This window comes from Myodes glareolus, chromosome 26 (assembly GCF_982192425.1).
Source record: "Myodes glareolus chromosome 26, mMyoGla1.1, whole genome shotgun sequence".
In the NCBI taxonomy this organism is placed as follows: Eukaryota; Metazoa; Chordata; class Mammalia; order Rodentia; family Cricetidae; genus Myodes; species Myodes glareolus.
The window spans coordinates 2,215,719-2,230,919 of NC_142051.1; the positions used below are offsets into that span (position 1 = coordinate 2,215,719).

The following is a 15,201-nucleotide window of genomic DNA, read 5'->3' on the forward strand; positions in this document are numbered from 1 at the left end:
AGCCAGATCCTCCTGGACAATTTCCTTTCAGAAAAAAGAAACTCTGGGTTCTGTCGTGCATTCTAGAACGCCAGGCGCGCGTTCACGGTCTGTGATGCCAGACGCCTGGAACCAGCGAGGTGGCGGAATTCGGCCGGCACACGGCAGGCAGGCAGGCAATCCGGTCTTCGAGCTGGGCGAGCTCACGGCCCGCAGCCTCCTCTCCGGGACCCAGCTCCCGCGGGCCCCGCCCACCGCAGTTCCCGCATCCTCATTGGCTGGTTCTCCGCCCGCCATTCCTTTTTTTGCAGCAGGCCGGGGTGCGGAGCGGCACCCTTGTGAGCGTTGGTTGGTCTAATCGTAATGACGGTAAGGGCTGCCATTGGTCTGCAGGCTGCCAAACGGGCCGAGCAAACCCGAGCGGGGGGAACGGGAGGGCGGCGAGGAGTGCGCCGGCGCGTCGTCGGGGACGCCGGGTCCGGGATCTTGCTAGGGAACCGGTGTTGTCGCCCCGCCCCTCGTGGCTTTAGGTCCCGTTAACTGTCGGCGGGACTGGCGCCGCAGCGCAGGGCGACATGCCGGTGCGCTTCAAGGTGAGCTCGGGGGGCTCGGCGTCTGGTGGCGGGGTGCGCACTTCGGCCTCACGGAGGCTCCTGGCTTGGAGTCTGTGCCGGGGCCGAGGATGCTCCGACCCGTGGTCCAGCGCGGAGGTGCTGGTGTGGGAGAGTTCTACGGGGTCCTCATGGGGTCATTCTGGGAGCTCCAGGAGCGGAGACGGAAGGAGGGCACTTGACAGTGGGACGAAAGGCTGCTTTCACTGTAGGACACCTGTGGTCCCTCTGATGTTTGCATTCAGCACCCCTTTTCCAGCAAACCTTAAAGTGTGTGCCTTCTAATTGGAAACGGGCCCTCAGTGAGAGGAGAGCGTGGGTGGGTATGTTTTAGGGGTTGCTAACATTTCCAGGTAGCTGTCTGTGTCTGGCACCCTTCCACGCAACAGGTGGCCATAGTCTTCTAGAAATCCCCACTAATTCTTCAGGGCTTGTGGGCCGAGTGGGAGGGGAGACTTGTTTTTCTGCAGCTGTCTTTTATTGAAAGGAATTGGGTGGAATCCATAATATTATGCACTTGGTGGGAACTTAGACTAAATCTCTAGTGATGGTGATCTCACACTTTGGAATTAGAGAACCAGCTACAGGGCAGCCTCTCTGAGCATGACTCCTGCTCCCATCTGCCCCAGAGTGGCTGTGAGGATTAAAGGGCTCCTTAACCGTGGCTGGGTAAATATTAGCCATTGCTAAGGAGCTTGTCTGAGTCTAATGATCATTCTTAGGCGGTTCAACACTCTTTGGAGGTTGAGATTTTCTTTGTTTTTCCTTTTTGATGCTGGCTTTTAAAACACTGTTCATTACACGGTGCTCAAATTGTACTTTGCACTTTGCGTTGCAGGGGCTGAGTGAATACCAGAGAAGCTTTCTGTGGAAGAAGTCGTATTTGTCAGAGTCCTACAACCCCTCAGTGGGGCGGAAGTACTCATGGGCCGGACTTAGATCGGATCAGTTAGGTAAGTGGAGCCAACTGGTAGCTGTTATAACCTGAATAAACCTTAGGTTTTGTTTACAAAACAATTAAGATACATTTGTCTTGACTGAGTCACATGTGCTTGGCAAATATTTACTGATGCTATACCGTGATCCCAAACTCCTTTATGTACAGATAAAAAGAAACTCAGTAAATAAGGCATTTCAGGTTGTATATAAAATAGCACGATAGCAAACAGGTTGAAGAGTAGAGATGAAGGGAATACGCTTGAGATTTGCCGTTCTTTAAGGGTACTTCTGGGGGTGTTTGGACTTGAACCAGAAAATTGAGAGGGGCGAGCATGGGGAAGAAGACTCCCACAGTTTTGAGGAGCGGAAGCGTAGGTAGAGCAGCTCACCCAGGTTCAGTTAGCATCAGAGCCGTGACTTGTTCTCGTCTGTTCTGGCCAGTGCTCATGAGTTTAGAGCTGTGTTCTCATTTATATGCTTCTTCTCCAGACCTGAGAGAATTTGAGCCCTGGATCAGGGACTCCGAGAGCACAGTGGAAATGGCAGCCTGACCATGGCAGCTGCTGCCTCTCTTGCTGGAGTCCGGCATCTCTGAGCACAGCCCTCTTATCTCCTGTTTGCCAGCAGAAACACGGGGCTTTGGGACACTTGGCTCCCTGTTAGAATACTTTTTATTATGCTTGTATGTGTGCAGGTCCACGTATGTGCATATCCCTGCAGAGGCCAGAGAACCATCCTGAATCTCATTCCTCAGGAAGATCGCCCACTTCATTTGGAGATAGGGTCTCCATTGGCTCACTAATTAGATTAGGTTTACTGGCCCGTGAGCCGCAAGGGTCCACATCTGTCTCCACCTCGCCAGTGCTCACGTAAGAGCCACCACAGTTGGCTGTTTCTACATGGGTCCTGGGGGTCAAGCTCGGGTTCTCATGCTTAGGAGGCAATGTCAGCCCTAAAACTCATTTTCAAATTGATGAATCAATCTGAATTTGAGTATACAATAACTATAACCTGGAGCAAATCAAGCCTTGCCAAATGGGCCTTAGGAAGCCATATTGCACGTGGTTGTTGGGTAGGGCCAAAGGAGGCATTGCTTGGTAAGGGCTTTACGCACATAGATCGATACTTAGTGTCCTATAGGTGGTGTGTGACAGTGACTGATGTGAGGCATCTGGAGCCAGGGGAAGGCATGACTTACAGTGAGGGCTCCAAGCCTTGAAGGCAGTAAAATAAGGGATGTGTTTAAATTAGGTTTGGAGAACAGAAGGAAGTGTGGTTATCTCCTTGGGGCTACCGCAGCGTAGATTTTTAGCCCAGGGTCTGACTTCAGAGGCCTGATTCTCAGGCAGCATATTGGAAAACTTCTCTGCTCCCATGTTCTGTACTTGGCAGGGTTTGTCAGATCAAGAATGCAAACTAAACTGGTCTTCAAGTATAACCATCTTCACTGAAGGCCAGAGGGGTTTGACTGGACACTCGACAATTGGTTAACTTGATTCATTGCCTTTTAGCATTTTAGCCGAGATCAGCAACATTCAGGGACCAGTAATGAGAGGAGACCACACGAGTGAAGCCGCTTCAGAGCGGGGTACATTTTGAAGGAAGTAATGGCTTAGGGGAGGGAGGCTCGTGGGAATTCAGGAAACAAGGATTTCAGGCTACTCAGAAATGGAAGTAGGAGGCTACGAAGGAGCCATGGGATTACCTAGGCCTGTGGTTTGTTCTCTCAATACAGTGCAACCCTCACTACCAGGGGCGTTTGTTTGCTGGAGCTGGGAAGACAGAGGGCAGCTGATGAGAGACTGGTGGTCTTTGCTTGTCACTAAAACCTTCCCTTCTGTTCCAGCAGAAGTCTAAAGCAATGGTCTTCCATTTTTATTTTGATTTAAGAGGGCCTGGGAGAGATGGCTCTGAGGTTAAGAGCACTGCTGCTCCTGCAGAGGACCCAGGTTTAGTCTCTGGCACCCACATGGCAGCTCACAACTGTCTGTAACTCTAGTTCCAGGGGATCCATCCCTTTCTGGCCCCTGAGGGCACCAATCATGCTGTACTATACATACACACAGGCAAAATGCTCAGGTGCATCCAATAAGAATTAAAAAAAGATTTAGAGGGCAGCAGAGTGTGGTTCGGCGGCAGAGCTCATGCCCAACACTGGGATTGGTCCCTATTGGTCCCCCAAACTTAGGAAGGTCTGTTAACCTTCCTCCCATTCTAAAACTGATCTTTACCTTTTTCCTAAGCTCTTCGATTGCTCCCAGGGATGTGTATTTTGGTGGAGTGTGTCTATGCTTCAGAGCTGCCAGCTCAGCTCCTTTCAGTTTATAGAAAATATAATTTGCAAAGCCACCCTCATTGGCGAACCGACTTACCAAATCAAGCCATTTCCTATGCGGAGAGTCTGTGTGCTGTGGTTCAAGGTTACGGTGCAAGCGTGCGTGGCTTCCCACTGTGGGGCAGCCAGGAAAGCATGAACTCAGCTGCAGCTTCTTTGCTTTTCTGTGAGACAGTGTCCCTTAGCAGACGGGCCTCGTGCTCTCTTGTCCCTTTGTCTCCCTAGCCCTGAGTTCCTGGAATATGTTGCCGTGACCACAGGTCATGTCGGGCTGCTGGAGATGTGTTCCTGTCTCCTGTAGAGCAAAAGTGTGACCACGGTAGGCTGCAGTGGATAGAAACACAGATGGCAGATAGAGCAGTATTAAGCTAGAGCACACGCAGAATTCGGGATCTAGAAAATGCCCCTTTCTGATCACCCCACCCCCTCCTGATCACCCCACCCCCTCCTCCAGGTGTTTCTTTGTGTCTGTCCAGTGACATCATCTAGACCAGGGAAGCCCGGAGCGTGGGACCCTTGCTTCAGTGCAGAGCCACTCAGAGACAGGCTTGGGAATGTTGGGTTTACCTCAAGCCAGCTTTCCTGCCGCCTTCCCGCCCTTCTGCTCCAGTCTTACTCTTCCTTAGGCGGAGCAGCCCTCCTTCTATTTAAAGAATGGCCCCGCCCGAACTAGGGCATTAGCTCAGTGCTGCAGACTCCACCTCCCTCAGTAGAGGCTGAGGTTCCGCTTGGTCTGTGTGCCTGCTGGACTGTGATGTGGAGAATTGTGTCTCTTGGTAAAGGGTCACTCTTGAATTCTCAGGACATCACGATAGAGGAGAGCCAGGATCTCGCGTGGTGACATCTCATCTTGTTCATCTTGGTCTGTTGTGCACAGGAGAAACTTTGTGAAAGTTCTGGATCTCACAGACCAGAGCTTATTGTTCTAAGTAGCACAGGAAAGTAACCAGAAACGGAGGCAGCATTCCTGACCTGCCAGATCTTTCACCTTGTGATGCCCGTGGCTTGTGCTTGGAGATTTCGGACATTGTGACCTCAGTGTTCAATTTTAATACTACTTTAAAGCAGAATAAATATTTGATATCGAAAACTATACCTAGTTAGTTTTTTAAAGTCCTGTAATCTGTGTGTGTGTGTGTGTGTGTGTATGTCACAGGGCATGTGTAGAAGTCACACAACAGCTTGTGGGAGTAGGTTGTCCTTTCTACCAGGAGATTGAACTCAGGTTGTCAAGCTTGGTGGCAGGTGCCATCTTGCTCTCTCTCAATTTTCAGCTCTGTCTCTCTCCTCGCAGGTTTTATTAAAAGCTCTTCCCGACTGTGAGCTTTGGTAGTAGCCACTTTTATGTGCTATGTTTTGTAGGGATCACGAAAGAGCCAAGTTTTATTTCAAAAAGGAGGGTTCCTTACCATGACCCTCAGATTTCAAAATCGCTGAAGTGGAATGGAGCCATCACAGAGGACGATACGGTTGTCCCGCCTGAGCCCCAGACCCTGCCAACACAAAGTCTACAGGAGGCAGAGCCAAAGGAAGATGCTAACCAAGAAACAGCTCCCTCGTTAGAGGCTTCCAGGGTTCCCAAGAGAACTCGATCTCATTCTGCAGACTCCAGAGCTGAAGGGGCTTCAGATGCTGTGGAAAAGCACCAGGATGTAACAAGAAACCATGTACTGGATCCCAAAGAAGCGGAGTTGGAAGCTTCTACCAAACCTCTTGCAGAGCGTGTAGACCCCAGGGTAGGAATGTCCATCATACTTCTCTAGAAAAGTGTGGCAGCTTTTATTGGTTTCATCATCATTTTTCACTACTACATTGTGTATTTGAAATTTTTTTCTTGGTATTTTCTTGTGTCTCTGGCCTAGATGCACCAGGCTGCTGAAAGTTACTAAGAATGGCTCTATTCTTAATACTCACTATTTTGTACCGTGTACTGGTTGTACTAAGACATTGCCTTCCTGAGATGAACAGCTGCCTCTGGATTCTTTTCTCCAGAGAGACTGGCACCAGAGTCCTGAGGGATGAGGTCAAGTTGAGGCAGAAGGGGAGCAGGCTGTTTCTTTGGCTGGGGCGCTCAGCTGACTTCTGCCTACCCTCGTTTCTCTTTCTTACTGTGACCAGCAAGGGAACAAACAGCATCTCAGTTGACCCAAGGGAAAGGAAGGAGCCTTCTGGCTGGCTCTCCGAGTCCTCTGATGTCACCGCTGGCCTGTAGCAGGCACATAAGTGGAGGCTGCAGGGGTGTGTGTGGGAATCTCACTGTCTCCCACATTTAGTTCTGTTGCTCTTGCCCTAATTTATTACTTCAGCCACTGACTGGAACCCAGGAGCCATTTAGGAGTGCTGGAGAAGACTCCGTGACTTGTTGAGAAAGCCAGGGGATGTAGGGGGACCGTGGAAGGTGATGTGTGAGCTTGGTGGGCAAAGGGAAGGGTGGCCGCAGAAGTTGGGGATAGGGCAAGGGGCTGTGATTTTTTTGATACTAGATTTAGTTGTGAGTGATTAGATGGAAGGAACTGCGCAATGCTGTTTTTTAGATGCATAATACTTCCTTGACATTATTATTAAGACAGGAGTTTTAAATATTTTGACAGTTAAATGTGATTAGAAGTTAAAAGTTTGCTATACTGTATGCATGTAGTTAGCAATACTATAAGGAACACTTAAAACTTAAGGGGATAAATTTCATGTTACATACTTTATAGCACACTTTACAAAGGAACAGATTTTAATAGCCTTGACTGGGTTTTCTTCTCCCCAACAGTTGGATAGGCGTCTTCGTAAGAAAGCTGGATTGGCTGTTGTTCCATCGTACAATGCCTTGAGACATTCTGAATACCAAAGGCAGTTTGTCTGGAAGACCCGTAAAGAGGCTGCTCCTGTGTCTGCAGCCAGTCAGGTAGGACTGTGATGTTTCTGCACACGCTAGCCTGTTAGTAATGCGGACTCATGCGGAACTAAGAGCTGGGAGAAAGTTGGGACTGACCTAGGCCTGGTTCTAGGTTCTGAAAGACAGAGTGAGGGTTTTGCTGGACTCTTGCTTTCCCTTATGATTTATATAATGTATATAGTAATATACAGGCCTGTGCTACTGACGGTCGCTGTGGCCTGACCCACTAAGCAGGGGTCAGGACAATGAGAATGCCAGGGGTGCCAAGTGTTCCCACACCAAAAGATTTACCTTTAAATCTTTAAATTAGTCATATTCTAAACTGTTGTTTATTTGACTAATGTTTTTGTATGATGTTTAATTTTTAAAAAAGATAGTTGTTTAGGGTAGTGAATGAATGCAAAGCACATTGAAAGTAGTCCTTGATGTCATTGCTCCCTTGAATCAGCTGAGTGATGACAGGAATTGAGTTTAGCTGTATTTGTCATTATATTTAGATTCTTAGACTTCATTTTGTTCTTGTGCAATTTTACTATTTTATTACCTTGCTAATAAACATTCTGTTAGTTGCTGCTGTCTTCTGGAGAGTTCTTAGCCTTTGAATTCTTACTTATGTTCTTCACTTGGAGCCCCCTGACATGACAGCTTCATCTTTTTCCTGATCTTTGTGTTTTCCTTTATAAGTCCGTGCACCCTTCCATGCCCTCCGTTCATTCTGCCTGGATTTCAGTGCTCATTGCCTGCCCTGTAGCGGAGCCCGGAGAGGGCGGTAGATGCAGCAGGGCTCAACCTCTGTGATTTCACACTGGCATCTGCACACCTCTGGCCGTGTAAACTGTGGCAGCTTTGTTTAGTTGTTATATGTTTTAGGATCCTGTGAGGTGTAACACAAAGTGTTGTGTTCTCTTTTTAGGACCCAATAAATAGGACCAGTATTTCTTCTTGTTTGCTTTCAAGTGTTCTTAGATAGTAAGTGTCCCTAAAAAATACCAGTGACTTGAAAACGAAGTTTTGTTTTTGTAGAGCATTTGACCTATAGCTAGAGCTGACTCAAATCCAAGATTTCTTCACAAATTTTATGTGCCACTGAAAGCATCTTGTAGAAATGATTTTTCCATAGGATCAGAAGGGCAACGTGAAACAAACCGTCAGTAGTGTCTCATCAGCGATCTGATTGCTTTCATTAGTGGGGCTTTCAAAGGGTTTCTTTGGGAAGCAAATGCTCTTTGTAAGTTCAAAGCTTTGAGGCCTGGTGGAGCTCGCTGATAGCTTTCAGGGCCCTGCTAAAGGAGCTATCTGCTTTTAATCAGGTGCCTTTTGTTAATAAGGTCATCATATTAATATTGAAGAGAGTTGGAATAGTTTTGGCTGACGAGCCCCGAGATTGTGTTGTACTGATGTGTGTGGATTGGGTCTATGCAAAGACGTGCTCTTCAGTGCTGCAGAGCAGCAGTGGTGTGCGTCCTGCCTGGCCCCTCCTGGGATTTCATTGTCTTTGGTGGTGATATGCTAGCTCATGGAAGCCATATTGAATATTATGGATGAAAGAAAATGTTTAAAGGAGAAATATAGTGATTGTTGGATGTTCTCTCTTGCCTTAATGAAAATGCTAAATCTGAGCACGCAAAGGGCAAGGAAAAAAATATTAGACTGAACAAATCAGGCACCATTTTATGTTGTTTCAGTAAAAGTGAAATTCTTTTTATTTAAATTGATTTTATTGAACTCTACATTTTCTCTGCTCTCGTCCCTGCCTCTCCAGGAGCCTTCCCTTCTACCTTCTCCCATGGTCCTCATGCTCCCAATTTACTCGGGAGATCTTATCTTTTTCTACTTTCTACTTCCCATGTAGATTAGATCCTTGTCTGTCTCTCTTAGGGTCCTCATTGTTTAGGTTCTCTGGGATTGTGAATTGCAGGCTGGTTTTCTTTGCTTTATGTTTAAAAGCCACCTATGAGTGAGTACCTATGTCGTCTCTCTGGGTCTGGCTTATCTCACTCAATATGACATTTTCTAGCTCTATCCATTTGCCTACAAATTTCAAGGTGCCGTTATTTTTTTCTGCTGTGTAGTACTTCATTGTGTGAATGTACCACATTTTTCTTATCCATTTTGTGGTCGAGGGGCATTTAGGTTATTTCCAGGTTCTGGCTATAACAAACAAAGCTGCTATGAACATAGTTGAGCACATGTCCTTGTGGCACGATTGAGCATCCTTTGGGTATATGCCCAAAAGTGGTATTACTGGGTCTTGAGGAAGGTTGTTTCCTAAGTTTTTGAGAAATTGCCACACTGTCATCTAAAGGGGCTGTACCAGCTCGCATTTCCACCAGTGTTAAAAAGGAAATTCTGCCAAGGAGAAACATAATCTGTAGAGCTGACAACAGTTACTTTAATAAAGCTCATGTCTGTTCTTGCTATGAAAATGTGCTTAGTTCATTATCTCACTACTGACTGGTGGGAGGAAGTAGGGAACTCTGGGAAGGGAAAATCAGACAAGGAGTGTGGTTTATTTTTGCTTTAGTAATATTTTGATCACAATTTGACTAATTAAAACATAGTAATAAGTATAGAAATTTGACCTTTGGCTACTAATGACACATGCGAAATGAAACTGCAGTCATATACAATTTTGCCTTTTTGTGTATTATATAAAATTCAACTTTTGTGAGTTTTTAAGAGCAATTAAACACCTAAGTTCTGTGTCACTTAATAACTAACCAAAAACGGAGCTATTCTTTTTGTCTGTTTTAAGGTTTTCCGTAATAGAAGCCAAATTGTTCCACAATTCAAAGGGAATACAATCGTCCATGAGTCTGAATACAAGCGGAATTTCAAGGGTTTGTCTCCAGTGAAGCAACCGAAGCTAAGGGAGGGTTTGAAAGGGAACAGTGGCCTTAAGACATTGTCTCCAGAGAAGAAGGTATCTGCCAGCTCCTAACAGTCTCTTTTGTTCCACCGAGTTCCTGTCGTCTGCTAGCATTAATTCATTTGTTTGTTAAATGCCAGATGTTCATTGACTGCTTACAGACCCAGGTCCTGTGTGTGTGCTGAGATGCAGCTGCAGACTCAGCAAGGCTCAGCAGCACTTAGGCTGCTGGGAGAAAGATACATAGGTAACTAAAACTAATACAGCATAGCCATACTCAGCAGTGCCACAGGTAAGTCTTCCATGTCTGATGTCACATGACTGGCCTTGCAGAGAGCTTCAGGGCAGCCGGAGTGATGGAAAGGTGTATTTCAGAGGAGTGACCATTAACATAGCACACATTTATCTTAAGACAAGCTTTTTATTATGGTAAATTATAGTTAGTATAATTCATATCATTTACTTCAGTGAATATAAACACGGGTTTGTGTGTGAACTTAGAGGTATTCTAAGTTATGGGTGGCATCAGGATAAAATCATTGCAGATTATAGGAAAATGAAATATAGAATATTGTTTTCAATCTCCTATAATAATGTTACCTGATACTTTGTGGTTTTTAAAAACAGAAAGTATACGACTGAAAGAAAAATTATATACCTGTGTATGTGAGCATGGGTGCAAATGCTCACACGTACATGCACACGTGTACTCATCATGCACATGCATGCGTATGCACACAGCACACACATATACTTTCTTTTCATGACATTCTTGGGGATGGAAAATGTTATTCCGTTAAGCACTGTGGTAACTTAATTAGCACAACTTTAATAACTATAACACTTGAATGTAAATTTAAGGATTAATTAAAAATCTCTTTTCAGTATGTAGTAGAATTGTTTGCTTAATATTTATTTGACATTTGTTAGTCTTTAAATTTAAAAAACAAAACAACAAAACCCTAGTCAGGGGTCTAAAGTCATTGTTTTCAAAACTTGTTGATTTTTCTTGTTTTCTTTAGTAGCTAAAACATCTAAAAGCAAAAATGTAATTGGATCTGCAAGCCTCCCTTTATAACATCTGTGTTTTTACTTTAATGTATGACATCTCTAAGCATAAAAGCTGAAATTATTTCCATTTCAATATAACAAGGCAGACGAGCCTTTAGAATTAGAAGTAGAGATGGCATCAGAAGACACAGACCAGCCTAAAAAGAAGCTCGCTCCGTGGAGACACCAAAGGCTTGGGTATGTGTATTGTTAGGCGACAGTCATTTTTGGGTGGTCAACATGCTGAAATACTTACTTCCTTTCTGTCTTTCTTAGCAAGGTGAATTCTGAATATAGAGCCAAGTTTCTGAGCCCAGCCCAGTATTTATATAAAGCTGGAGCTTGGACACGCGTGAAGGAGAACATGCCAGACCAGGTGAGCCTGTGACTTCCGTCCAGCCCAACAGCGTGACGATGAGCGGCTCAGTGCCAGCTCTCCAGACTCCACGGTCCTAGCTGACAGCTAGCAGTGTGGTCACCGTTTTTATACCTTAGATACTGATGATTATTATCAAAGTAATTTTTACCATCAACTGTCTGATAGTTTTCTTCAGTTCAGTTTACATTATTGATTTGTTTCTCATGACATTCAGACCTCCAGTCTCTCAACTGAAGGTCGTTGTCCAATCAATGATGTACATGGTAGGAAGGCTGCTGACAGTTTGTGCCATTGCTGCATGAAGGAAAGGGTGGGTGCAGCCTGAGCTCAGTGTGTCAGGGGGGTGCCCTGACTTAGGGGAGGAACTGGGGATCTAAATACGCCGGAGGAAAGCGCAGTTGTCTCCCAGTACAGAGAGCTGGGGCTTCAAGGACAAATAGCAGCACGTTTAAATAGTTAGTATCTTAAAACTGCATCCTGACAGTTTTTGACCTTTTCCATGTGCACAAGCTAAATTAAAACATTTTTTGGTTAGATTATATAATAACATTCTTCCCCGTCCACCTTTCCAAAGAGGATGCGTTGGATGGAGAATGCGTTTGTTTAGCTCAGTGCTGAAGACCATGGCTGCAATCATGTATCAGCCTCTGAGGGCAGCTGTTGGCCCCGTTGAGCTGCTGCCCTTCCCAGACGAAGGTCCTGCCATTCCTGCCTCAGCATTCTGTTTCAGGAGGTGTCTGGATCTATTGCAGCTACTCTGAGTATTGTCTGCCTGAGCCTAGTTCAGGCCCACGGGACAGAAGAGTCAGGGGCAGCTCTCGTTTCATCTGGGCCATTTGTCTGTTCACTCTGGTGAAACCGAATAAAACAACTGAGCATCAGAAGCAGGAAAGGATGGAAACCCCCAAGCTCTCGGATGGCTTCTTAGTATTCTAGGTCTTAGCACAGAGAATATCTGGGAAAGTGGGCAGGGCAGGAGAAATTGGAGGACAGAGCAGTGTGGCTGCTGAGGGCTTGTGGACGGGCTGAGGCCACGAGAAAGTCTTGTTAGGAAGATTCCTGGCTAGTGTTTGACTCCTTTAAGCTAAGGCGAGTTGGTATTTAGGCCTCAACTCTAAATATGTAGTGGATTGAGAGGGCTGTAGAGATGTTGAAGTCAAGTGAAATTCCTTATATTGCCCTGATGGAGGAGAATGCTGTGTTGTAATTTAAGGTCTCTTTTCTCGGTTTTACCTAATATGATATCTTGATGCTGTAACCTTTTGTGAGTTACTGGAAGTTATAGGTATATAAATTAGGAGTGAAGTTTGTATCAACCTCTTTTATCAAAAAAACCCTAACACTTAGATTGGTGATAGGAAAGAATACCAATTCTCTATGGAATCAGTGATCAGTTTTTATTAACCAACTTCCAGACATTTAATATGGGCTGTATTTTGCTAAAATGCTAGATTTTTTTCTGGACTGTTATTTGTGGTCTGTAGTTGATAATGGAGTACCTGAACACCAAGTGCCCTTTATTCCCCTCCTTCCTGGCATGCTGTGGTGTGTATCCTATGTATGTGTGATGTATGCACTGTGCGTACATGGCTGTGCTGTGAAAGCCGGAGGCTGGTGTCACTCCCCACCTTACCTTTTGAGACATAGTCTCACTGATGGGCTAGACTGGCTGCCACGGAGTCCTGGAGCCTCGTTACTGCCCAGTGCTGGCCTGCTCTCGCACCGCGGAGCCCTCACTCCAGCTTGCGGTCCTTACAGTAGCTCAGCTTCTGTCTCATAATCTTCTAGTTATTTTCAAAGTGCTGATCTTTTGGAATCCATTTTTGCAAAATTACTGGGTGTTCTATCCTAAGTCTCATATGCTTATTCATGGAATGTCTGTGTGTTTGGTTTTGAATGTGGTGGTCTATTCCATACCTGTGTAATTGCATTGATGTTTTATAACGTTCTTAAAAGAACATTATATGTTTTCTTTAATAATGGAATCTGTTTTAAGTTAATTTGTTTTTGGAAAAGAGTATGACCTTGGATTCACAGCAATCCTCCTGCCTCAATGTCTCCCATGTAGGCAGTACAGGCATCTCTCACAATGGCTGGCTGGCAAGTAAGTCTTTTTGACTAGTTATTAATGTGACTTTTGAGGACATTTAGGACTTTGATTTTAGATAAAGATTCACATTTGAGAGCTCCTGTAATTCAACAGATGCTATAAGAACCATTTATAAGATTGATCCTCATTTTGGAGCAAGATTTTTGAGAAAAAAGTTGTTCTTTTCTGAATTTGATTTTTCTGCATGTAAATTTTAAATGATTTACTTCAATTTGGGAAACATAATTTGGTAATGAAAATATTCTACTTACAGTGTTTAGATGGTGTGTGTGTAGGCCAGAAGAGGGCATTGTATACCCTGGAACTGGAGTTTTAAGGGGTTATAGGCCACTTGATGTGGATTCTGTACTGAACTCTAGGACTATGTAAGAGCAGCAAATAACTTGTAACTTCAGAGCCATCTCTCTACCCACTGCTTAAAGTATTTATGTCCTGTCATTGAATAGCATTGCTGTATAGATTGTTTAGTTGGGAATAACTTAGTCCTATCCTTTATAGTGTTCGGTCACTGGTCTTGGGAGTTATTTCTGGAGTCCACATTCAGTGTCCCCTTTATGCCCATAGCACAGCTTATCGTGAGAGATGCTGGCCTCTTCGGTTTTCATCTTAGTTTAGGATTTAGACATTTAATGTGAGACTGAAATGTTGGCACTGACATTATTAGGAAGGATGGCAAATGAAGATTTGTGAAAGCCCTGGATTTTATCTACCTCAGTAAACAGAACTGAATTTCCATGCAGTGTCTGCTCTCCATCCTTCTAAATAATTGGTATCAAAAGTGGCTCACTGTTTGCAGAGGGCTCTTCACCCTCTTAGGCGTGAAGCAGTATGGAGCTTCCGTGTGAGTAGGCTGCAGCCTCCTTGACTGTTCCTTCCCACTGCTCAACTCTCAGGTCTGTGCTGATTGGAGTCCCTGTTGAACCCGCCCTTCAGTGTACACCTCACTTGTTTACTAGGGCTCAGACTGTGCCAGTGTTAGGGTGATTGCGTAGATGCAGGCCTGCTTCCTTGGCCACTGTGAGCCCACTGACCCTGAGAGTTCCATGGCTCTGGTCGCTCTCTCCTTCCACTGCCCAGATCAGCAGCAGAGTTCCTGCTTCAGCACCGCCCCCCCCCCCTCCCTGCTGCAGGTTCACAGGTTCATGGAGAGAGACCCTGAGCACACAGAGGGAGTGATGTGAGGCTTGCGGATGTTACATCCGACACATGGGCACTTCATAGCAGGTTTCCTACTCACTCGGAATGCCCTGTGAGTTGCTCAGCACATTTATACCAGACGACTTAGTTCTGCCGTTGCTGTACACACCGCTAGTGCTGATTCCCCTTGAAGTACAGGAGTTGATAGAACTGATGTATACATAGTTTATTTTTGGTGGTGAAGAAAAGTAGGATTTTTAGCTTGTTCCTCAGGATATTTTCCAGTTCTTCTGCCTAAGAGCGGTCTGCTGGGGTCGCGTGGTCCCTTAGCTGTACAGGCGCTCTCTCTGTGGTGGCTCTTCCCCTGACGTGCTGTGCTCTCCCGTTCTGCTCTCTCTGTGGTGGCTCCTCCCCTGACGTGCTGTGCTCTCCCCGTTACTGGCTGTCTTCTGAGGAGCCCTGGGTAGTTTCCCCAATGGCTTTTGCGTCACGGATTTCATTGTTTGCTTTTCTCTTCTGCATTTAAGTGAAGCAAGCAGTTCCAGCGCCCAGTATAAGAGTCTCAACCTTTATGGGAGAAAATGAACCAATTTTAGGACTGAAGAGAAGGCTCGGCAGGGGAAGTACTTGCTGCCAGCCCTTACAGCCTGAGTTTGGTTCTGGGGTTCCACATGGTAGAGAGAGCTGAGTTCCTAAGGTCAGTTTTCCTCTGACCACACACACACACACACACACACACGCTCACACACATGCACACACGCATGTCTGCATGCACACACTACTACTAATGGCATAATCAGTTTTTCTCTCCATGGAGGTTAAAAGATGGCACTATTCACAGTCATATCTAAAATAGTCAAGGGATAAAGGATTTTACAGAAATATGGGAATTCTATGTTTAAAAT

The 15,201-nt window shown here is 45.5% G+C and overlaps 1 protein-coding gene across 5 annotated transcripts in view; it reads left to right on the forward strand.

Annotated features, from left to right (window-relative positions):
* Positions 1–219: 219 nt before the first annotated feature.
* Positions 220–15,201, forward strand: part of Saxo6 (stabilizer of axonemal microtubules 6) — a 32,413-nt gene continuing 17,431 nt past the window's right edge. For 4 of the 5 annotated variants that reach the window (XR_015736790.1, XM_087902185.1, XM_087902187.1 and 1 more), the window contains exons 1-7: positions 420–572; positions 1,429–1,543; positions 5,227–5,600; positions 6,626–6,760; positions 9,507–9,674; positions 10,774–10,868; positions 10,947–11,046. Coding sequence is in view for 4 of the 5 variants with exons in the window: in XM_087902185.1 (XP_087758311.1) it covers positions 555–572; positions 1,429–1,543; positions 5,227–5,600; positions 6,626–6,760; positions 9,507–9,674; positions 10,774–10,868; positions 10,947–11,046 (1,005 nt within the window). In the remaining variant the exon portion in view is untranslated. Of the gene's footprint in view, positions 349–419; positions 573–1,428; positions 1,544–5,226; positions 5,601–6,625; positions 6,761–9,506; positions 9,675–10,773; positions 10,869–10,946; positions 11,047–15,201 lie in introns of those variants that run through there. The other variant, XM_087902186.1, reaches the window with a different exon arrangement.